General features: G+C 41.9%; 2 protein-coding genes and 1 long non-coding RNA gene across 10 annotated transcripts in view; 1 reads left to right on the top strand and 2 right to left on the bottom strand.

Annotated features, from left to right (window-relative positions):
* Positions 1 to 22,326, bottom strand: part of LOC121693910 (protocadherin alpha-C2-like) — a 171,552-nt gene extending 149,226 nt beyond the window's left edge. Inside the window, exons 1-2 of one of the 8 annotated variants that reach the window (XM_042073753.1) lie at positions 12,065 to 15,257; positions 11,562 to 11,845 (exon numbers count right to left, since the gene is read on the bottom strand). In XM_042073753.1, coding sequence (XP_041929687.1) covers positions 11,825 to 11,845; positions 12,065 to 14,419 — 2,376 coding nt within the window. In that variant the 5' untranslated portion in view covers positions 14,420 to 15,257 and the 3' untranslated portion in view covers positions 11,562 to 11,824. Of the gene's footprint in view, positions 1 to 12; positions 2,604 to 2,972; positions 5,652 to 6,054; positions 8,733 to 9,099; positions 11,535 to 11,561; positions 11,846 to 12,064; positions 15,258 to 17,377; positions 17,659 to 19,790 lie in introns of those variants that run through there. The other 7 variants (XM_042073746.1, XM_042073738.1, XM_042073739.1 and 4 more) reach the window with 7 other exon arrangements.
* LOC121693929 overlaps positions 1 to 25,510 on the top strand; it is a 47,988-nt gene that overhangs the window by 7,946 nt on the left and 14,532 nt on the right. The window contains exon 2 of the long non-coding RNA XR_006025621.1: positions 21,006 to 21,103. This is a non-coding gene — a long non-coding RNA (uncharacterized LOC121693929). The remainder of the gene's footprint in view (positions 1 to 21,005; positions 21,104 to 25,510) is intronic.
* Positions 22,940 to 25,370, bottom strand: LOC121693922 (protocadherin alpha-8-like). The gene has a single exon (XM_042073784.1). It carries the CDS (start codon positions 25,353 to 25,355, stop codon positions 22,956 to 22,958), a length of 2,400 nt encoding a protein of 799 aa, XP_041929718.1. The 5' UTR covers positions 25,356 to 25,370; the 3' UTR covers positions 22,940 to 22,955.

Raw genomic sequence — 25,510 nt, 5'->3', positions numbered from 1 at the left:
GTTAAATCTTACCTCTTCGGAAAGCGTTCTCCTGCGATCGGGAACAACCAAAGTATTTCCGTTGCTGCCCGGTACTATGGTTGAACCAATGCTCATTCTTGGTCCAACTAGCATGTAACGTTTATCTCCAGATCTGTACTGAATGCTGTGGCACAGTGTCCCGTCGTAGTTAGTCTCTTGTAGATATTTGGTTGAATAATCTGTTCGTTTAGAGCATTGCATCGCAATCAAAACAACGATGCTGACAAGGAAAAGCACGGAAACTGATCCCAGAGTTATGATCAGGTAAAAAGTGATGTCATTGTCCTCTGTCTCCCCGGTTGTTTTAACATCAGACGAAGCAAACGCTTCTTTGGGCTCCACTAATTTAATGATAACAGTCGCTGTTGCAGACTGCGAAACATTTCCGTTGTCCTTTACTAATATAACTAGTTTATGCTCAGCTTCGTCTGTTTCTGTGAAAGGACGAAGCGTCCGTATCTGTCCTGTATAGCGGTCTAAACCAAAAAGAGTATGGTCAGTAACTTCCTGAAGAGAAAATAATAGCCATCCATTGTATCCAACATCTGCATCGAAAGCTCTTACTTTGGTTACCAAGTGGCCTGCGTTCACATTTCGAGCAATTTCTTCCACGCCTTCAGCCGAACCGTTTGCACTGACAGGAGACAAAATGACTGGAACATTGTCGTTTTGATCTAAGATGTATACATTCACCGTCACATTGCTGCTCAATGAGGGGCTTCCAGAGTCATTCGCCACCACTTGAAACTTAAATGACTTTGTGGTTTCAAAATCAAAACTTTTTAGCGCATGGATTACTCCTGTGTCCGAATTAACATTCAAGAAAGACGCCATGTCATTCCCCTCGCCTCTAAAAATGTTATATGTGATGGCAGCATTTTTATCCAAATCCTTGTCTGAAGCAGTTACAGAGAATATAGACGCACCGGGGACGTTATTTTCTGGTAGATACAGCTCAAGCGGATTTTGAGGAAATTGTGGTATGTTGTCATTTACATCGGATACTTCTACAACTAGACTTTTGAATGCAGTCATTGTGGGCACTCCAAGGTCTTTTGCTTCTATCGTTATGTCATACTGTGACACCTTCTCCCTGTCTAAACTTGTTTTAGTTACCAAGGAGTACATATTTTCTTGTATGGACGGCTTTAACTCGAATGGTAAAGTGTTTGAGAGGCTACACAGAACTTTACCATTTATACCAGAGTCCATATCCCGAACACTAATAAGGGATATCACCGTCCCAGGCTTAGAATCTTCAGAGATCACATTAGACAAAGATGTCACGTCTATCTCTGGTTTATTGTCATTTACATCTTGTATCTTTATCATTACACGGCAGTCAGCAGTCATAGGGGGGTGGCCCTTATCGGTGGCTTGTATGTTCAAGCTGTAAAGTTCATGTTCTTCGAAGTCAATTTCACCTTTAACTTTAATTTCACCTGTGACACTGTCTAACGCAAAAATGTCATGCACCTTCCGTTTTATGTTTCTGCTAAAACTATATCCAATTTCCCCATTAACACCCTCATCAGCATCTGTAGCGTTTATGGTCATAACAATGGTACCAACAGGTGCATTCTCCGGTAAATGCACTGTGTAAACGTCTTGACTGCATGCAGGACGGTTGTCGTTTGAGTCAAGCACCTTAACAGTAATGTTAAGGGTACCTGATCTGGGTGGAATGCCGCCATCTATCGCTGTTAATTGAAGTGTATGTTGTTTAATGTTTTCTCTATCCAGCGGTTTTTGCAACACTAAAAATGGGGTTTTATCTCCATATCCACTGTCGCGTAACTCCAAGTCAAAATGATCATTTGGAGCCAATTTATATGAACGTATAGAATTGATACCAACATCTGGATCACGAGCGCTCTGTAGCTCGAAGCGTGCGCCCTTTGGTGTATTCTCTGCTATTTCTAAATGTAAGTCTCTCTCTGGGAAACTCGGCGAGTGGTCATTTACATCGGTGATTTCAACACCAACATAATGAATTTCAAGAGGGTTTTCCACAACAATTTTTAAATTGATCAAGCATGCGTCGTTGCCATCACACAGCTCCTCTCTGTCCAGTTTTCTACTGACTAATAAAGCGCCATTGTTCTGATTTACCTCGAACAGTGTGTCTTTCGATCCAGAAACGATACGCAACCGTTTGTCCACCAAAGTGCTGGGGTCCAGACCCAAATCCTTAGCAATGTTTCCAACAACAGATCCTTCTTTAACCTCCTCTGCAACAGAATATCGGATCTGTGCTGAAGTCTGCTTCGCGAAACACAACAGCAATCCTAGTGCAGTCCACCCGTACTCCCACCATCGCCTTTGTTTTCTGTCTTCCATCACAAAAATACAGCTAATTCATCTGACGTTAATGGACGTAACGTTCTCCTTCAATTTAGAAGAGTAAAGCAATATATCCAGTAAGACATACCATTTCAAGTTCGGATAGCCGAGTGGAGCATATAATAGCCTACCTAGCTAGGCAACACTGATGCGACCCTGCGCATCTCTCTCTCTCAGAGCTGCACAAAGAGCTCTTACGTACCAGAGGGCAGGGCTTAGTCTCAAAACTCCTTCCTTGTGTAACACTGACATCGCCTGGTGCCCCTTTGGCATTATTATAAGACAATAATAGGCTATGTGTATTGAAATCATTTCACTAAGAATCACCGTCCAGACTTTCATATCACTGTGAGATGCAGTTCACAGATTTATCATTAACTTTTATCAACCATAATATTATACACATCACGCAACCCCGAATGATATAACCTTAACTTGTCTAAGATAAATTGCATGAACATGGATTTACTTATATGTCGCATAGCACTAGCCATCGCACTTTTGGTATTATGACCTATGCAAATCCTGCAAAAATGAAAAACATGATTGTGACAAAAGATTAAAATGGCCCTAGCTAGAATTACTGAAAAAATATGATCGTCTCTTACCTCACGACACGTCCCCCCTCTATGATCCGGTAACACGAGGGTATTCCCGTTGCTTCCCGGAACAATCGCGGAGCCGATGCTCATTCTAGGACCAACTAGCATATACCTTTTGTCTCCAGATCTGTACTGGATGCTGTGGCACAATGTTCCATCATAATTTGTGTCTTGTAAGTACTTGGAATTGTAGTCTGTGCGTTTTGAGCATTGCATGACGATTAAAGTAATTACACTAATTAGAAAAAGGGCTGAGACTGACACTAAGGTGATTATCAAGTAAAATGTCACATTAGTCTCATCTTCGTCTTTTACTGCGCTCTTCATATCAGACGCTGCAAACGCCTCTTTTGGCTCCACAAGCTTTATTTTCAAAGTCGCTGTTGCTGAAAGTGAAACGTTTCCATTGTCTTTGACCAGTATGAGCAGTTTATGCTCCGCATCGTCTGTTTCCGTGAATGGACGGAGGGTCCTTATTTGTCCTGTGTAGCGGTCCAACCCAAAAAGAGTGTGGTCTGTAACTTCTTGAAGAGTAAAAAGTAGCCAGCCGTTGTAACCAATGTCAGAGTCGTACGCTCTGACTTTAGTCACTAAGTAGCCTGCATTGACATTGCGTGGAATCTCCTCCACCCCCTCAGCGGAGCCGTTACTGCTGACTGGAGCAAGTATTACCGGTGTGTTATCGTTCTGATCTAGTATGAACACGTTAACTGTCACATTACTACTAAGAGAAGGTGTTCCGGAATCCTTGGCAATCACGTGGAATTGGAACGTCTTCACTGTTTCAAAGTCAAAGCTTTTCAGCGCATGGATATTCCCGGTATCAGAATTAATGTTCAGGAAAGATGTCAGGTCATTTTGTGAACCATTGCCTCTTGCTATTTGATAAGAGATTAAAGCGTTTTCATTAGCATCTTTATCTGACGCGCTGACAGAGAAAATGGATGCGCCAGGAACATTATTTTCCGCTAAATACAGGTAAAGCGGATTCTGGGGGAATTCTGGACTGTTGTCATTAACATCTGACAATTGTACATGAAGAGTTTTGAATGAGGAGAGAGGTGGGTGCCCAAGGTCTGTGGCTGAGACAGTAATATCATAGTGTGACACGGCCTCTCTATCCAGCTGTCCTTTTGTTACAAGTGAATACAAATTATCTTGCCCTGAATGTTTCAATTCAAAAGGTATATTATCTGATATGCGACACACTACTTTGCCATTATCACCAGAGTCTTTATCTACAACGCTAATAAGTGAAATTACATTTCCTGGTTTGGTACTTTCAGAGACCATGTTAGAGAGAGATGTAACTTCAATCTCTGGCATATTGTCATTTACATCTTTTATTCTTATTATAACTCTGCAATCAGTAGTCATTGGAGGTGTTCCCTTGTCAGTAGCCTGGACATTGAAACGGTATACCTCGTTTTCCTCAAAGTCAATCTGACCTTTTACTCGAATTTCTCCAGTGATGCTGTCTAAAGTGAATAAATCTTTTACCATTGTTTTCAAAGATCGCCCCAAAGTATATTCAACCTCTCCATTCGGACCTTCATCAGCATCAGTCGAATTGATTACAATTACAACTGTTCCAAACGGAGCGTTTTCTTGAATTGTTGCAGAATACACTTCCTGACTAAATACAGGTCTGTTGTCATTTATGTCGAGGACGGCAACTGAGACGTTTAAAGTTCCGGATTTTGGAGGATTCCCACCGTCCACGGCTGTCACATGCAAAATGTGTTTAGCAGATTTCTCTCTATCCAAAGTTTTTTCCAAGACCAAAAACAAGACTTTTCCTTCATCTTCGTTATCTTTCAGCTGCAACTGAAAGTAATCATTGTGACTTAACTTATACAGACGAACATAATTGACCCCAGCGTCTGGGTCTCTTGCCAGTGGTAGTTCGAAGCGTGCACCGGGAAGAGTATTCTCGGAAATTTCTAAATGGAGATTATGTTCAGAGAATGACGGGGAATTGTCATTAACATCGGTGATCTCAACTCCTACATAATGTATCTCGAGAGGATTTTCAACAACGGTTTTTAGGTTTATCAGGCAAGCCGTGGTAGCATCACACAGCTCCTCTCTGTCAATATGCTTGTCCACATATAACGCGCCATTGTTCTGATTTACCTGAAACAGAGCAACATCGGATCCGGAGACAATACGAAATCTTCTCTCTTTCAAAGCACCAACATCAAGACCCAAATCCTTTGCAATATTCCCAACGATAGATCCTATTCGGACGTTTTCCGGAATTGAATATCTTATCTGCGCAAAAGCATGTCCCCGAAAACACAGAATCAAAGAGAGACGTAGAGCAATCCACCACCACTCCCGCCTGGGTCTTTGTCCTCCGTTTCCCATTGTGGTGTAGTTGTGTCCGATTAGTATATCGAAAAAGAACGCATTGCTTCTTAGAAAGGATAGTTATACACAGACTACTAAATATGCCATTCTCTGTTAGCGACCAAGTTATATTATGGTGCGAACACCATCGGTCCTCTTGTACAAACGTCAAGCTACGGTGTTAGGTCAAATAGAATGAAAAGAGCTCTCGTGACTGTGAGAGGGCTGGGCTTATTTTGCAGACCTTTCTCTGTGTCATACTGACACCATCTGGGACACATGAGCTATGTCAATGCTGCGTGTTAAATACACATTTCTAATTCACTTTAATTCAATCATTCAGCTCATTTTTTGAACATGTGCATCAAACTTATTCGACGGTATCTCTCACATAAGAACATGCTGCATTCATCGTAACAGCAGCTACATTGTTTCAGCACCGTGGCCAGCGCACCACTCGTAACTGAATGAAATGGGTAACTGCAATCTGCTAATTTGTTTTCTTAGAGACAAAAACGAATTGCGTTACAATGTAATAGCAAAACAAAATAGGTTTCACACAATGCACAAGCATGTTTAACAATGCTGAATAAAAACTACCATCAGAGACACTAAGTAGCATAATCTGCAAAAGCTGCATAATCACGCCATAGCACCCTTAGCGCATCAAATGACCGTATTCATGACATAAACTGTGATGGAAACTATTATTTGTAATGCTTGCAGCAGTGCTTACCTCTTCAGAAGCCCTCCTTCTGCGATCGGGTACAACTAGTGTATTCCCATTGCTGCCGGGAACTATAGTAGAACCGATACTCATTCTGGGTCCAACCAGCATGTATCTTTTATCTCCAGATCTGTACTGGATGCTGTGGCACAGCGTGCCGTCATAGTTGGTGTCTTGTAAATACTTTGATGAGTAATCTGTAGACTTTGAACATTGCATGGCAACTAGCACGATGATGCTTATAAGAAAGAGGGTTGAAACCGCAGCAAGGGTTATGATTAAGTAAAATGTGACTCCATTTTCTTCGTCATCTTTTACAATACTGTTCATATCAGAGGCAGCAAAAGCCTCTTTAGGTTCGACAACTTTGATGATCACAGTCGCCGTGGCTGAGAGTGACACGTTTCCATTGTCTTTGACAAGTACAACGAGTTTATGTTCTGATTCGTCTGTTTCTGTGAATGAGCGAAGAGTTCTTATTTGTCCAGTGTAACGATCCAAACCAAACAGCGTGTGATCAGAAACTTCGTGAAGTGAAAATAGTAGCCATCCGTTATATCCAATGTCTGCGTCATAGGCCCGTAATTTAGTCACCACATGCCCTGCGTGCGCATTTCGAGGAATTTCTTCCACACCCTCGGCGGATCCGTTAGCACTCACAGGAGATAAGATCACGGGAGCATTGTCATTTTGATCCAGAACAAATACGTTCACAGTAACGTTATTGCTAAGGGCGGGAGTTCCGGAGTCCGTGGCAATCACGTGGAATTTGAACCTCTTAATAGTTTCAAAGTCAAAACTCTTCAGTGCATGGACACTTCCAGTTTCAGAGTTGATGTTAATAAAAGATGACTGATCATTTTGTGTTCCCTCGCCTCGGACAATATGATAGACAATTGCTGCATTTTCATTCAAGTCTTTATCTGCTGCACTAACAGATAAAATAGATGCTCCAGGTGAGTTGTTTTCTCGCAAATATAACTCAAGTGGATTCTCAGCAAACTCGGGTCTGTTATCATTCACATCTGAAACGTCTATGGTCAAAGTTTCTGTAGCTGAAAGAGGTGGTTGACCTAAATCTGTCGCTGTTATTGTAATATCATAGTGAGATTTAAGTTCACGATCTAGCCTCTGTTTGATTACTAAAGAGTACATATTGTTCTGTACAGATGATTTCAACTCAAAAGGCAAGTTTTCTGGAATATGACAATATACTTTTCCATTGACGCCAGAGTCTTTGTCTGTTACACTAATAAGAGAAATGACCGTCCCGGGGTTTGAATCTTCCGACACTAAGTTAGAGAGTGATGTCACCTCTATTTCCGGTTTATTATCGTTCAAGTCTATAATTGTGATGACAACCTTGCAGTCCTTATCCATTGAAGGTTGGCCTTTATCAGATGCCCTTATACTTAATCTGTACATTGCATTCTCTTCAAAGTCGACTTTGCCTTTTACTCGTATCTCGCCTGTAACTTTGTCTAGTTGAAACATATCTTGCATTTTATGTTTTACCACTCTGCCAAAGCTATATTCCACCTGCCCGTTCACACCATCGTCTAAATCGGTTGCATTGACTGTAGTGACAATAGTTCCATTAGGGGCATTCTCTTCAAGGGTGACTGAATATGTCTCTTGACTGCAAACTGGGCGATTGTCATTTATATCTAAGACTGTAACAGTAATATTAAGAGTGCCTGATTTAGGTGGATTTCCACCGTCTATCGCAGTCAACAATAATACGTGTTTGTCATTTTTCTCCCTGTCCAGAGGTTTTTTTAAAACCAAATGTGGACTCTTATCCCCGTAACCACTGTCACTTAATTCTAACTCAAAATGGTAATTTGGATCTAATTTATAGTGACGTACAGAATTGATGCCTAAATCAAGATCCCGAGCTGTTTGCAGTTCGAAGCGTCCCCCTGTTATGGTATTTTCTGCCATCTCTAAAAATTGCTCTTTTTCGTGGAAAGATGGCGAATTGTCGTTTATATCTGCAATTTCAACTGCCACATAATGTATTTCTAGAGGATTTTCTACTACGATTTTCAGGTTTATCAAGCATGCGCCACTGTCATCACATAACTCTTCTCGGTCAACAGTATTGTCCACATATAATACGCCTGTGTTCTGATTTACCTGGAAATGAGCGTCCTTGGAGCCAGAGACGATACGAAATCGTCGGTTCACCAAAGAACTGATATCCAGACCCAAATCCCTAGCAATGTTGCCCACAACTGAGCCCGCTTTCGCTTCCTCTTGAATTGAGTATTTTATCTGTGCCGACACACGGTCCCTGAAACAGAGCAGCAACGAGAAATGCAACGCCATCCACCAGTAGTCCCATCTGCGCCTTTGTCCTCTTCTCTCCATCGCCAAGAGACAAAAATAAGCCTTTTGAAACGGAATTTATGAACTAATTCACAAAGATGATGAAAGAAGATGTTCCGAATTCTGATGTATGTTGCTCAATAGTGTTTCGCTCTTCATTTCATTGTTTTCCCGACTCCCCCCAGCCACACAATCCGCTCGTGTCCATCGTTTTGTGTCGAACGAAATAGCCTGTATGCAATAAAAGGGGCAGGGCCAAATCTTGAAGGCAAATCTCCTATGGTGTAATACTGACACCGTGAGGTGTATAACTAGCTTTGTGTGCACAATGATGTTGCAAGAAAGATTGCTTAGCTTGGTTTGATGTTTACAAAATATATTTAGGGGACAAGGAAATCAGGAAATCAATGACGTTGTTAGACCTACTTGCATAATGCATAATGATGAAATAAATTTCTACTAAATGCTGATGTCTATTCTTATGAGTACAAATACCAACGTCACCACCTTCAGCCTCTCTTCACCATGAACTGCTATCTAAACATTGCCCCCTCTCCTGGGCCAGGTAACTCCAGCAGCCTTAAGTAGTAGTAAAACAAACAGGCAGTCCGATATGACACGAAATTGCGCATGGCCATAATCGTTCTAATTCATTCATTTTCATCATTTTAATCAAGTGTGAGTGGACAACAGTACATTTCATAATGTTTTAACATGACTTACCTCTTCAGAGGTTCTTCTTCCACGATTGGGAACAACTAGCGTGTTCCCGTTGCTACCTGGAACTATAGTAGATCCAATACTCATTCTTGGCCCAACCAACATGTACCGTTTATCTCCAGATCTGTACTGAATGCTGTGGCACAGGGTCCCGTCATAGTTTGTGTCTTGTAAATATTTTGAGGAATAGTCTGTTGATTTTGAGCACTGCATAGCTATCAGCACTATTATACTTATGAGGAAAAGCGCAGAGACTGATCCCAAGGTAATAATTAAATAAAAAGTCACGCTGCTTTCCTCCTCGTCATCCACGGCGTTTTTAACACCAGACGCTGCAAAAGCCTCTTTAGGCTCCACGACATTAACAATCACGGTGGCTGTAGCGGAAAGTGAAACATTCCCGTTGTCTTTTACTAAAATAATAAGTTTATGTTGTGGCTCATCCGACTCCATAAATAACCGAAGGGTCCGAATCTGTCCAGTATAGCGGTCCAAACCAAACAGAGTATGATCTGTCACTTCCTGAACTGAAAACAGTAGCCAACCGTTGTATCCGATATCTGAGTCATAGGCGCGAATTTTAGTCACCAAATGTCCAGAGTTCACATTGCGCGGTATTTCCTCAATCCCCTCAGCTGACCCGTTCGCGCTGACTGGAGACAGGATCACAGGTGCGTTGTCGTTCTGATCTAGAATATAAACTTTGACCGTGACATTGCTGCTCAGCGATGGAGCGCCAGAATCCGTGGCGACTACTTGGAACTGGAATGTTTTCACTGTTTCGAAATCAAAACTTTTCAGTGCATGAATATGTCCATTTTCTGAATTAATATTCAGGAAAGAAGTCATATCAGTCTGCGTTCCGTTGCCCCGAACAATTTGGTATGTTATGGCAGAGTTTTCATTTAGGTCTTTGTCAGTGGCACTCACAGAGAATATTGAGGCTCCTGGTGCGTTGTTTTCCATTAGATACAGTTCTAGAGGATTCTGAGAAAATTCTGGGTAGTTATCATTCACATCTGAAATCTCCACAGTCAATGATTTTAACGTGGACAGTGGCGGCTGACCAGCATCTGTGGCTGTTATTGTTATTTCATATGACGATGTGTGTTCTCTGTCTAATGTACTTTTGGTCACTAAAGAATATATGTTATCTTTGAAGGAAGGTTTTAACTCAAAAGGCAAGCCATCGGACAGAGTGCACCTAACTTTACCATTTTCTGCAGAGTCTTTGTCCGAAACACTTATGAGAAATATAACAGTACCTGGTTTAGAATCTTCAGGAACTACGTTAGACAGTGATGTTACGTCTATCACTGGTTTATTGTCATTAACGTCAGTCACCTTTATGACAACCTTGCAGTTAGTTGTTTTAGGGGGTTGTCCTTTATCGGATGCTGTAACATCAGCCCTGTATATTTCCGTGTCCTCGAAATCCACACTACCCTTGATGGTGATTTCGCCCTTTTCTTTATCCAAGTCAAATGTGTCGTACACTTTTCTTTTGAGACTTTTTACAAAAGAATATACAACATCACCGTTCAGACCTTCATCCATATCTGTCGCGTTGACTTTAAGTACTAGAGAGTTAACTGCAATATTTTCTGGTATGGTTACAGAATATGCGTCTTTATCGAATACAGGTCTGTTATCGTTGTTATCCAACACTACTATAGTTATGTTCATGCTACCTGATCTCGGTGGATTTCCTCCGTCTACTGCAGTTAATATTAAATTATGTTTGGATTGATGCTCTCTGTCCAGGGCAGTTCTCAACTTTAGAAATGGTATTTTAGCATCTTCTCCGTTGTCCCTTAACTCAAGTTGAAAGTAATTAGTTTGACTCAGTTTATAAAAACGGACTGAGTTTTGCCCATGATCAGGATCGCGTGCAGGATGCAACTGAAAATCCTCGCCTGGAGCTGTCAGTTCAGCTATCTCAAAATTCTGTTCTGACTCCGGGAACAACGGGGAGTGATCATTTACATCGGTTACTTCGACCTCTACATAATGAATTTCCAGAGGATTTTCAACAACAATTTTCAAATTAACGACGCAGCTCAAACTGCCATCACACAGCTCCTCTCTGTCGATTTTCCTAAGCACGTATAGAGCTCCATTGTTTTGATTTACCTGGAAACGAGCGTCCTCGGATCCAGAGACTATACGGAACTGTCTCTCCGCCAATGTACTGACGTCGAGGCCCAAATCTTTAGCAACATTTCCAACAACGAAGCCGTCTTTTACTTCCTCTGGAATAGCGTACCTTATCTGCGCCAATGTATGCTGCCAGAAGCACAGCAACAATAAAATCCGCAAAGCAACGCACCAGTGTAGCCATCTGCGCCTTTGTCCTCGGTATTCCATCGTCAATGAAATTGTATATTCCAAAGATCAGCGTGAATCAGGCACCAGGTCTTCACAAATAATCAAACTCCAGCTTAAAGATCATTCCATATCAACTATTTATGCCATGGTGATTTCAAGAAAACCATCGCAGCCTGCACATCCTTTCAAGAAGGACATACCCAGTTATTATGCCAAACAGCCAGAACAACGTCCTCAATGCAAAGGAAGGTGATGGCTTACACACTAAACCATTTCTTTGTATAATACTGACACCGTCTGGCGCAGACGATCATTTGGTCTAACCACATCAAGGGCTTTCTCTTTCAAACGCATACACGTATTCCCACGTCCTTTTGCTTTTCATAACTTTTATAAATGACTAGGGCTGTCTTTCAGATAGCTGTAAGGAAAATTGAAAAGGTCTATTTGTAAAATCCAGGTAACATAAGTAATAATATTCAAACTTAGAAGTTTTTCAGCACCACGGACAGCTCCATAACCACAATGACAGTAAATTATTTTTGTTCTTTAACTACTTGCTCATTCACTGATTTTTTTAAAATATATATCCCATGACGGAAAATAACGAACTGAAATTAAACATTAGACCAGCCCTTACCTCACCAGATGCTCTCCTCCTGCGATCAGGTACAACCAGAGTATTCCCATTGCTGCCTGGAACTATAGTAGAACCGATACTCATTCTGGGCCCAACCAGCATGTATCTTTTATCTCCAGATCTGTACTGGATGCTGTGGCATAGAGTTCCATCATAGTTTGTATCTGGCAAGTACTTGGAGGAATAGTCTGTAGTTTTGGAGCACTGCATTATAATCAAGACTATGATACTAATGAGAAATAATGTTGATACCGATCCTAAAGTAATGATCAGGTAGAATGTAACGCTATTTTCCTTGTCGTCTTTAATTACACTATTGACATCAGATGCAGCAAAAGCCTCTTTGGGCTCCACAACATTGATGAGAACTGTTGCTGTTGCAGAGAGTGACACGTTCCCATTGTCTTTCACAAGTATGACCAGTTTATGGCGCGAGTCATCTGTCTCTGTGAATGCACGGAGAGTTCTTATCTGTCCAGTGTAGCGGTCCAACCCAAATAGTGTGTGATCACTGACTTCTTGAAATGAAAACAGCAGCCAGCCGTTGTACCCAATATCAGCATCATAGGCCCTCACTTTAGTGACCAGATAGCCTGCGTTCACGTTCCGCGGAATTTCCTCCACGGCCTCTGCTGATCCGTTCGTGTTTACAGGTGATATGATAACAGGTGCGTTGTCGTTTTGATCCAAGATAAAAACATGAACTGTGACATTACTACTGAGAGATGGCATTCCTGAGTCTGAGGCGCCCACCTGGAACTTGAACGTTTTAGCAGTTTCAAAGTCAAAACTCTTTAGGGCATGTATGTTTCCATTCTCAGAATTAATGTTGAGGAAAGAAGTCACATCATTTTGCATGCCTTCACTTCTAATTATATTGTAAGAGATAACAGCATTTTCATTCAAGTCCTTGTCATGGGCGCTAACAGAGAATATAGATGCACCTGGAGAGTTGTTTTCCGCTAAATAAAGTTCAAGAGGATTTTGAGAAAACTCCGGACTGTTGTCGTTTACATCGGAAACTTCTATGTGTAGTGTTTTAACCGTAGAAAGAGGTGGTTTGCCCAAATCTGTTGCCGTTAATGTGATATCGTAGTTTGATATACGTTCTCTGTCCAAGCGCTCCTTTGTTATTAGAGAATACATGTTGTCTTGTACAGACGGTTTTAGTTCAAATGGGGCACCGTCATCTAAGCTACATAAGACCTTACCGTTAACTCCGGAATCTTTATCAGTGATGCTAATAAGGGAAATAACAGTTCCTGGTTTTGAATCCTCTGATACCCTGTTAGAGAGTGATGTCACTTCTATCTGTGGTTCATTATCATTTTTGTCTAAAATCTTTATAATGACACTACAGTCGACAGTCATTGGAGGCTGTCCCTTATCAGAGGCCAAAATGCCTAGTGTGTAAACATCAGTTTCTTCAAAATCAATCATTCCTTTAACTTTAATTTCGCCACTGTTGCTGTCTAACTGAAAAGCCTCATACACTTTCTGGTGCAAGTTATTACCAAGGGTATATACCACTTCACCATTTGCGCCTTCGTCAACATCTGTCGCATTTACCCTAATAACGATGGTCCCAACAGATACATTTTCTGGCAATTCGGTTGTGTAAACCTCTTGCTGAAACACAGGGCGGTTGTCATTAATATCTAGAACTGTCACAGTCACATTCAGAGTGCCTGATCTGGGGGGATTACCACCATCGACGGCGGTCAGGAGTAACTTATGTTTGCTCTGCTGTTCCCTGTCAAGTAATTTCCGCAAAATCAAAAATGGAATTTTTTCGTGTCCCCTGTCTCGTATTTCTAGATCGAAGTGGTCATTGTGGCTTAATTTGTAAGCTTTAACTGAATTCATTCCAGCGTCTGGGTCACGAGCTGCGTTCAGCTGAAAACGAGCGCCTGGAAGAGTGTGCTCTGCAATCTCAAGAAGCAGCTCTTTTTCTGGGAATTTCGGTGAATGATCATTTACATCCGTAATCTCAACAGCTACATAATGAATCTCCAACGGATTTTCCACCACTATTTTCAGATTGATCAAACATGCAGCGTTAACATCACATATTTTCTCTCTGTCGATATTTTTGTGAACATATAGGACGCCATTGTTCTGGTTTACCTGGAAAAGACTGTCCTCGGATCCAGATACTATGCGGAAACGTCTCCCAGATAAAGTACTGACATCAAGTCCCAAATCCTTGGCAATATTTCCAACAACGGACTCTTCTTTCACTTCCTCCGGAATAGAGTAGCGTATTTGTGCAGAAGTTGGCTCGCCGTAAAGCAGAAAGCACACGAACGCAAACCAACAGTATTCCCATCTGTGCCTTTGTCCGCGGTCTCCCATCGTTACTGAGGTGCCTTTGGCGAAGGTTCTACATCAAAATACCGCATTCGCACTTACAGTTTGCCTCTGGTTTCACGTTTAGTGTATTATTTAGATAACGACAAATCCCACAGAGAAGCAGGCTACCCATTAGACGACGGACCGACTGCTCACCTCTCGGTGGTTCAGAACAATACCCAGCGCGTATGACATGGGGCAGGGCTGAATGTTTACACCGTTGCCTTGTGCAATACTGACACCATCTGGTACAGGGAATCTATATCAAGAATCACACACTCGCACACACATCGCGCACGCACTTACACTCACACACATGTTCAACATGCAAATACTGTAAAACACTGCGTAAAACTTAATATATGGACGCACGAAAGTGACCGCGGATATCCCGAGTACCAGGCTATGCAAATGTATTCAACAAGGCTTATTACCTAGCTAAAACCTCTCTTTCCGATTGGCAGAGAATAGCTAACTCCATTATGAACATCATAAACATACACATCTCTCTCGGGTACACATTAACAGAGAGAGAATAGAATATGTAGGTCGATGTAAAAAGACGGAGAGAGACGAAAAACATTTACCATCTCGCAAGGAAAAAATACGATTGAATCAAAGCGTCTAACACTATATTGAGACTGATTAGGTGCACCATATCACCAGAAGCAGAGTATGACTGGACATGCTGAACAGGTTTCAATGCCTTATCGTGCATTTGCAAAATAATACATTTCCATCACATAATTCTAACAATGTAGAATGTGCGTAAAGACAGGAATTTGTACAATTCATGACCCCATGACAGTAAGTATCAACACAGCACGGTATGAATGGGATCTGCCCTTACCTCTCCAGACGCTCTCCTCCTGCGATCAGGTACAACCAAAGTATTTCCATTGCTGCCGGGAACTATAGTAGAACCGATACTCATTCTGGGCCCAACCAGCATGTATCTTTTATCACCAGATCTGTACTGGATGCTGTGGCACAGAGTTCCATCATAGTTCGTGTCTTGTAAGTACTTGGAGGAATAGTCCGTAGATTTTGAGCACTGCATTATAATCAAGACTATGATACTGATCAGAAATAGAGTTGACACCGATCCTAAAGTAATGATCAGGTAGAATGTAACGCTATTTTCCTCGTCATCTTTAATTACACTATTGACATCAGATGCCGCAAAAGCCTCTTTGGGCTCCACAACATTGATGAGAACTGTTGCTGTTGCAGAGAGTGACACGTTCCCATTGTCTTTCACAAGTATGACCAGTTTATGGCGCGAGTCATCTGTCTCTGTGAATGCACGGAGAGTTCTTATCTGTCCAGTGTAGCGGTCCAACCCAAAGAGTGTGTGATCACTGACTTCTTGAAATGAAAACAGAAGCCAGCCGTTGTATCCAACATCTGCATCATAGGCCCTCACTTTAGTGACCAGATAGCCTGCGTTCACGTTCCGCGGAATTTCCTCCACGGTCTCTGCTGATCCGTTCGTGTTTACAGGTGATATGATAACAGGTGCGTTGTCGTTTTGATCCAAGATAAAAACATGAACTGTGACATTACTACTGAGTGATGGCGTTCCTGAGTCTGAAGCGCCCACCTGGAACTTGAACGTTTTGGCAGTTTCAAAGTCAAAGCTCCTTAGTGCATGTATGTTTCCATTCTCAGAATTAATATTGAGGAAAGATGTCATATCATTTTGCATGCCTTCGCCTCTGATTATATGATACGAGATAACAGCATTTTCATTCAAGTCTTTGTCATGGGCGCTGACAGAAAATATAGATGCACCTGGAGAGTTGTTTTCCACTAAATAAAGTTCAAGAGGATTCTGAGAAAATTCCGGCCTGTTGTCATTCACATCTGAAACGTCTATGTGCATTGTTTTAACAGTAGAAAGTGGTGGTTGGCCCGAATCCGTTGCCGTCAATTTGATATCATAGTTTGATATACTTTCCCTGTCTAAGCGCTCTTTTGTTATTAGAGAATACATATTGTCTTGTACAGATGGTTTCAGTTCAAATGGCGCACTGTCATCTAAGCTGCACAAAACTTTACCGTTAACTCCGGAATCTTTATCAGTGATACTAATAAGGGAAATGACAGTTCCTGGTTTTGAATCTTCAGATACCCTGTTAGAGAGTGATGTCACTTCTATCTGAGGCTCATTATCATTTATGTCTAATATTTTTATAATAACCCTACAGTCGACTGTCATTGGAGGCTGGCCTTTATCAGAGGCCAAAATGTCCAGTCTATAAACATCAGTTTCTTCAAAATCAATCGCTCCTTTAACTTTAATTTCACCACTGTTGCCATCTAATTGAAAAGCCTCATACACTTTCTGGTTCAACTTCTTGCCAAGGGTATACACCACTTCACCGTTTACGCCTTCATCCAAATCCGTCGCATTTACTGTGATTACAATAGTCCCAACAGGTACATTTTCTGGTAAATTAGTCGTGTAAACTTCCTGCTGAAACACAGGTCGGTTGTCGTTATTATCTAGAACGGTTATCGTGATGTTCATAATTCCTGATCTGGAGGGGCTGCCTCCGTCAACAGCGGTCAGGAGTAACGTATGTTTTCTCTGCTGCTCTCTGTCAAGTAATTTCCGTAAAATCAAAAAGGGGATTTTTTCGTCACCTCTATCTCGTATTTCTAAATCGAAGTGGTCATTATGGCTTAATTTGTAAGCTTTAACTGAATTTATTCCTGCGTCTGGATCGCGAGCTGCGTCTAACTGGAAACGCGCTCCGGGAAGGGTGCTCTCAGCGATCTCAAGAAGCAGCTCTTTTTCTGGGAATTTCGGTGAATGGTCGTTGACATCCGTAATCTCAACTCCTACATGATGAATTTCTAAAGGATTTTCCACCACTATTTTCAGGTTGATCAAACATGCGGCGTTAACATCACACAGTTTCTCTCTGTCGATATTTTTGTGAACATATAGGACGCCATTGTTCTGGTTTACCTGGAAAAGACTGTCCTCTGATCCAGATACTATGCGGAAACGCCTCCCAGTTAAGGTATTAACATCAAGACCCAAATCCTTGGCAATATTTCCAACGACGGACCCTTCTTTCACTTCCTCTGGAATAGAGTAGCGTATTTGTGCAGAAGCCTGCTCGCCGAAAAGCAGGAGCCAAGGCAACAAAACGAAGGCAAACCAGCAGTATTCCCATCTGTGCCTTTGTCCGCGGTCTCCCATCGTTACTGAGGTGGCTCTGATGAACGTTCTACATCAAAATAGTATATATGCACTTATAGTTTGCAATTGGGCTCACTTTTAAAGTACATCATATTCATTAGATAAGCGATAAATCCCACGGTGTAGCAGGTTACCCATTAGACGACAGACCGACTGTTCCTCTCGACGGTTTAGACAACAATACCCAGCGCGTATGATATGGGGCAGGGCTGAAAGATTACTCGGTTGCCTTGTGCAATACTGACACCATCTGGTGCAGGGAAACTTCATCTAGAGGCGCACACATGCACCAACCTGATCTCACAGAGCACACACCGCGCCCGCGTACACACACTCTTCTTCAACATGTAAATACTGTGTTAAACTGAATGTTTGGAGAGAGAGAGGGGGGGGGGGGGAGCATATCCACCAAGAGAGAACAGAACATGTCGGTCTATGAAAAATAGACGAAGAGGGAGGGCAAACAACGTTTTTCTATCTCGCTAAAATAGGATGTTATCAAAAATGACTCACAATGTAACTAGATGTACCGCAGAGCGGTACAAAATATGACCGCCGCCCAGTCCAGCACATTTTTTCCACAAAAAGAAATCACGCTGAAAGGCCTATATGATTCTAACTGTCTCACTAAATTGCATTATCCACACTCAATTCTCACTGGTATCTGCTAGACAACAAGTACCAAAACATGATTAGTTTATAGATTTCACATGTAAAATTCATTTTATACAACCCCACCTCCATCTTGTGTGTGTGTGTGTGTGTGTGTGTGTGTGTGTGTGTGTGTGTGTGTGTGTGTGTGTGTGCGTGTGTGTGTGTGTGTGTGTGTGCGTGCTTGTGTTTGTGCCTGTGACATTACTGTGAATGAATGTGTGTGTGTGTGTGTGTCTGTTTGTGCACATGTGTGCACATGAAATGGGTTAACATGACCCCTGGAGGCAAACATACGGAAAAAAATGGTCATCCTAGGCCCTACAGTTCTCAAGATATTCACAGAGAACTGTGTCTGCCCTACCCTCCTTTCGGGGGGTCCAGTCCAGCGGGGGGGCTACAGATCAGAACGAAAAATGACGGTTCCATGCTATCCATGTGGGGGTACATGCCCACCAAGTTTCGTGTACCCCGGTCTTTCAGTGTCCCGGGAATCCTTGTTGGTGTACGTCACTAAATGTACACATAAATTATTTTATTGTAAGGCCCCCCATGAACGAAAGTACACAAAACTTGGCATGCATTCGGAGGGTGTCATAATGATCCTACATTTTTAATTTCGTGCAGTTTTGACCTTGTCAGCCAGAGATATTGTGATGAAAACACCAAATGTTTTGCTTTTTAATTTTTAACTAGGTGGCGCTATACATGAAATAAGTGGTAATGGGATGGGTTGACATGCCCCCTTAAGACCAACATACATAAAAAAAGATGGACCTCCTAGGCCCTACGGTTCTCGAGATATTCACAGAAAACTGTCTCCGGCCACCTACAGGCCAGTTGGTGTATAGTAACATAAATTAATTTATTGTGTGGCCCCCCATGAACGGAATTCCACAAAACTTGGCGTGCATACAGAGGGTGTCATAATGATCATACACTTCCAATTTCGTGCAGTTTTGACTATGTTAGGTCACAGATACCTTCAATTACAACACCTCATTTTTACTTTTTTGTGTTTAACTAGGTGGCGCTATACATGAAATGAGTGGTTATGGAATGGGTTGACATGGCCCCTTGAGATCAACATACAAAAAAAAAATGGTCCTCCTAAACCCCACGGTTTTCGAGATATTCACAGAAAACTGTGTCTGCCCTACCCTCCTTTCAGGGGTCCAGTCAAGCGGGGGGGTTACAGATCAAAACGAAAAACGATGGTTCCATGCTATCCATGTGGGGTTACATGCCCACCAAGTTTCGTGTACCCCGGTCTTTCAGTGTCCTGGGACTCATTGACGGAAAAAGCGGAGTTCGCTGCGCGGCGGTCATAATAAGGATAATCAGGTGCACCACACCATACCACCAGAAACAGTATGACCAGACATGCTTAACAAGTATCACTGCTCTATCATGCATTTGCAAAAATCACACTTTCCATCACGGTTGCAATTCTGACAGTCTATGAATGCGCAAAGACAGAGTAAGGTATGAATTAGACCAGCCCCTTACCTCACAAGATGCTCTACTCCTTCGATCAGGTACAACCAGAGTATTTCCATTGCTGCCAGGAACTATAGTAGAACCGATACTCATTCTGGGCCCAACCAGCATGTATCTTTTATCACCAGATCTGTACTGGATGCTGTGGCAGAGAGTTCCATCATAGTTCGTGTCTTGTAAGTACTTGGAGGAATAGTCTGTAGTTTTGGAGCACTGCATAGCTATCAGTATGACTATGCTGATTATGAAAAGCACTGAAACAGATCCCAGAGTGATGATCAAGTAAAACGTAACGTTGTCTTCTTCGTCTTTAACAACACTTGTCAAATCAGACGCTGCAAAAGCTTCTTTCGGTTCCACGACTTTAATTACAACTGTAGCAGTTGCTGAAAGAGAAACATTTCCGTTGTCTTTTACAACAATGATTAATTTGTGTTCTGCCTCGTCTGTTTCTGTGAATACACGGAGAGTCCTTATCTGTCCGGTATAACGATCCAAACCGAATAAAGTGTGATCCGTAACTTCATGAAGAGAAAATAATAACCAGCCATTATATCCCGCATCAGCGTCATATGCCCTCACTTTGGTAACTAAATGTCCTGCGTTCACATTACGTGGAATCTCCTCCACACCCTCAGCAGATCCGTTTGAACTGACTGGGGACAAGATAACGGGAGGATTGTCGTTCTGATCCAGAATATACACATTTACAGTGGCGTTGCAGGTGAGGGGTGGAGTGCCAGAGTCAGTGGCTAGCACGTGAAATTGGAATATTTTCACTGTTTCATAGTCGAAACTTTTGAGTGCATGTATGTGGCCGTTATCAGGGTTAATATTGAGAAAAGAAGCCATGTCGGTCTGTGCTCCGTCTCCTCTGAGAATATGATACTTGATTTCTGCATTTTCATTCAAATCTTTATCAAATGCGCTTACTGAAAATATAGACGCACCAGCTGCATTATTTTCGACTAAATACAATTCAAAGGGATTTTGAGGAAATTCTGGACTGTTATCATTTACATCTGATATGCCAAAGCTTAATGTTTTAAATGCAGACAGAGGTGGCTGACCAAAGTCCGTGGCTGTTATTGTGATGTCGTAATGAGATTGGCTTTCTCGATCTAAACGCGCCTTTGTCACAAGTGAATACATGTTATCTTGGATTGAGGGCTTCAGTTCGAATGGCACATTTTCTGATATTTTACATTTCACTTTGCCGTTTAGACCAGAATCTGCATCCGTCACGCTAATCAGAGATATGACTGTGCCAGGCTTACTGTCCTCAGAAACCACGTTGGACAAAGATGTGACCTCGATGTCAGGTTGGTTGTCATTTATATCTTGAATTTTTATGACCACTCTACAGTCAGAAGTTGTAGGTGGCTGGCCATTATCAGAGGCCTGAACGTCCAACTTGTAAACAGCATTTTTCTCAAAATCTACTCCACCTTTGACTAGAATGTCCCCAGTGGCACTGTCTAAACTGAAAATGTCAAACACCTTTGAGTTTAGGTGACTTACAAATGAGTATATGACATCACCATTTGGGCCTTCATCTAAGTCGGTTGCAAATACTTTTATTACAGTTGTTCCTACATCTACATTTTCGTGTAATGTAGCAGAATACACATCCTGACTGAAAGCAGGGCGGTTGTCGTTAATATCTAATACAGAAATCGTTATGTTGAGATTTCCTGATCTTGGTGGACTACCTCCATCGGTAGCAGTCAATATTAAAGTGTGTTCAGCTTTGCGCTCCCTATCGAGAGGTTTCTGTAGTATCAGGAAAGGGAGTTTATCATCTCCCCTATCTCTTATTTCTAAATCAAAGTGTTCATTTTGACTTAATTTATACAAACGGACGCCATGTGTCCCTAAATCAGGATCGTGCGCTGTTTGGAGTTGAAATCGAGCTCCTGGTTGCGTGTTCTCCGCTATTTCTAACCGGTTTTCGTTATCAGTGAAAGTGGGCGAATGGTCATTTACATCAGTTATTTCAATAGCGACGTAATGTATCTCTAAAGGATTTTCAACAGCAATTTTCAGGTTTATCACACAGGCTTCATTGCCATTACATAGCATTTCTCTGTCAATTTTCTTTTCAACATACAACACGCCATTGTTCTGATTAACCTCGAAAAGAGCTTCCTTAGATCCAGAAACGACTCTAAACCGTCGCTCCACCAGAGTACTCACATCGAGACCGAAATCCTTAGCAATGTTTCCGACAATAGTTCCCTCTTTTGCTTCCTCTGGAACGGAATACCTTATTTGTGCAGAAATCCGCTCTCCGAAAGACAACAGCAGCGAGACACATAAAGCAATCCGCCACAACTGCCCTCTGTGTCTTTGTCCTGCGTCTGTCATCGCAAAAAATCCTCGCTGAACTCCCAGTTAGTATCCTATTACTGATTTATGGATGATGGGAAAGGTATATATGTTACAGAAAGTAACATTTTAGATAAAAACCTCAGTCAGGCAAAATAGTTAACGATTTTCACAGCGCTACCGTTCGGTAGCTCTTTCTCTGTATGAATGAGACTGAATTGACACAGAGCTACATAAGAGGGCACTCTACCTTCAAAGCCAACACTGACCCCGTGTGGATATCATATGAGGAAGTTTGTGTCGTGTGAGTTTGTGTTGTATTTGAAGAAATCCAAGAGGTATCCTACTGACTGACGTGATACGCAGCATTAGAACAAAACAGATCTTATCTTTGATCACAGTGGAAAAGATCCAGAGTTCCGTGCTCTTAATATAATCTTGGGTATAGGCCTAATAGGATAAATAACCTATAAGCATTTACCAGAAATCTTCAGGACCCTGGAGAGCTCCAGGACCAGACTTTAGCCCTTATCCATAAGCTTTTCAAGCGAATTAATTCATAATTCCATGTCATTTTGAGCGATATTAGAAACCCCAACATGGGTTTTCCATTCAACAGACCGATTCTAGCAAATTAAAACTTTGTTGTGTCTGTTTTCCTTTACAATATGCTAAATTAGTTTATTTTAGAAGGCAACAACGTGTTCTGTGGCTGCACTTTTACACATGTGAACTCTTGAACCACTTCAATCCGTCTCCCACAACAGTATACAGCAACCCAGTTACACCTTAGCAACAGTAACATGTCGGACATGTTTTCCTTCAGTAACATTTGATCCAAGAGCATCAACGTGAAATCTGCGAGTAAAAGGTTAGATCAGCCCTTACCTCTCCAGATGCTCTACTCCTGCGATCAGGTACAACCAGAGTATTTCCATTGCTGCCAGGAACTATAGTAGAACCGATACTCATTCTGGGCCCAACCAGCATGTATCTTTTATCTCCAGCTCTGTACTGAATACTGTGGCACAGAGTTCCATCATAGTTCGTGTCTTGTAAGTACTTGGAGGAATAGTCTGTAGTTTTGGAGCACTGCATAGCTATCAGTATGACTATGCTGATTATGAAAAGCACTGAAACAGATCCCAGAGTGATGATCAAGTAAAATGTAACGTTGTCTTCTTCGTCTTTAACAACACTTGTCAAATCAGACGCTGCAAAAGCTTCTTTCGGTTCCACGACTTTAATTACCACTGTTGCAGTAGCAGAAAGAGAAACATTTCCGTTGTCTTTTACAATGATAACTAATTTGTGCTCGGCATCATCTGTTTCGGTGAATACACGGAGAGTCCTTATCTGTCCTGTATAACGATCCAAACCGAATAAAGTGTGATCCGTAACTTCATGAAGAGAAAATAATAACCAGCCATTATATCCCGTATCAGCGTCATATGCCCTCACTTTGGTAACTAAATGTCCTGCGTTCACATTACGCGGAATCTCCTCCAAACCCTCAGCAGATCCGTTTGAACTGACTGGGGACAAGATAACGGGAGGATTGTCGTTCTGATCCAGAATATACACATTTACAGTGGCGTTGCAGGTTAGGGGTGGCGTCCCAGAGTCAGTGGCTAGCACGCTGAATTGGAATTTTTTCATTGTTTCATAGTCGAAACTTTTGAGTGCATGTATGTGACCGTTATCAGGGTTGATATTGAGAAAAGAAGCCATGTCAGTCTGTGCTCCATCTCCTCGGAGAATGTGATACTTAATTTCCGCATTTTCGTTCAAATCTTTATCAAATGCGCTTACTGAAAATATAGACGCACCTGCTGCATTGTTTTCGACTAAATACAATTCAAAGGGATTTTGGGAGAATTCTGGACTGTTATCATTTACATCTGATATGCCAAAGCTTAATGTTTTAAATGCAGACAGAGGTGGCTGACCAAAGTCCGTGGCTGTTATTGTGATGTCGTAATGAGATTGGCTTTCTCGATCTAAACGCGCCTTTGTCACAAGTGAATACATGTTATCTTGGATTGAGGGCTTAAGTTCAAATGGCACATTTTCTGATATTGCGCACTGCACTTTGCCGTTTAGACCAGAATCTGCATCGGTCACGCTAATGAGTGATATGACTGTGCCTGGTTTGCTGTCCTCAGAGACCACATTGGACAAAGATGTGACCTCAATTTCTGGTGTGTTGTCGTTAGCATCCTGAATCTTTATAATGACCCTGCAGTCAGTGGACATAGGTGGCTGTCCACTATCAGATGCCTGCACATCCAACTTGTAAACTGCAGCTTTCTCAAAATCGATCTCCCCTTGAACTACAATGTCCCCGGTTTTGCTATCGAGACTAAATATGTCTAATATTCTAGAGTTAACATCACTCCCAAACGTGTACACCAGATCCCCATTTGGGCCTTCATCTAAATCAGTGGCATATACCCGTACTGCAGTTGTTCCCACCTTTACGTTTTCATCTAGCGTTGCAGAATATACATCCTTGCTAAAAACAGGTCTGTTGTCATTGCTGTCAAGAACAAAAACTGTAATGTTCAGTTTTCCTGATCTGGGTGGACTGCCTCCGTCAGTGGCTGTCAAAATCAAATGATGCTGAGCTTTGCGCTCCCTATCGAGTGGTTTCTGAAGTACTAAGAAAGGGAGTTTGTCCTCCCCTCTGTCCCTTATCTCTAAATCAAAATTCTCATTTTGACTTAATTTATATAGACGAACACCATTTGCTCCTAAATCAGGATCATGCGCTGTTTGGAGTTGGAAGCGAGCACCAGGTAGTGTTGCTTCTGCAATTTCAATCCGTTTCTCTTTATCAGTGAAAGTGGGAGCATGGTCGTTTATATCAGTTACTTCTATCCCAACATAATGTATCTCTAAAGGGTTTTCAACAGCTATCTTTAAATTCATTATGCACGCGTCATTGCCATCACATAACATCTCCCTGTCGATTTTCTTTTCGACATACAACACGCCATTGTTCGGATTAACCTGGAAAAGAGCGTCCTTAGATCCAGAAACGACTCGAAATCGTCGCTCGACCAGAGTACTCACTTCGAGACCGAAATCCTTAGCAATATTTCCGACAGTAGTTCCCTCCTTTGCCTCCTCTGGAACGGAATACCTTATTTGTGCAGAAATCCGCTCTCCAAAAGACAAGAGCAGCGAGATGCATAAAGCAATCCGCCACAACTGCCCTCTGTGTCTTTGTCCGGTGTCTGTCATCGCGGAAAATCCTCGCTGAATTAACAGTTAAAATCCACTTAGTGGTTCATGTATGATGCGAAATGTGTCCAGTTGTTACAAAAACTGACATTTTTAGATAACAAAACACCGTAACTCACTATATCGTTTTCACCAGCACTTCCGACCCATAGCTC

Source organism: Alosa sapidissima, chromosome 20 (genome assembly GCF_018492685.1).
Source record: "Alosa sapidissima isolate fAloSap1 chromosome 20, fAloSap1.pri, whole genome shotgun sequence".
Lineage (NCBI taxonomy): Eukaryota > Metazoa > Chordata > Actinopteri > Clupeiformes > Clupeidae > Alosa > Alosa sapidissima.
This window is presented reverse-complemented; position numbering and strand designations above follow the sequence as displayed.

Coding starts and splice junctions, on each gene's coding strand:
- LOC121693922 (XM_042073784.1), bottom strand. CDS start 25,355: ATGACAGACACCGGACAAAGACACAGAGGGCAGTTGTGGCGGATTGCT.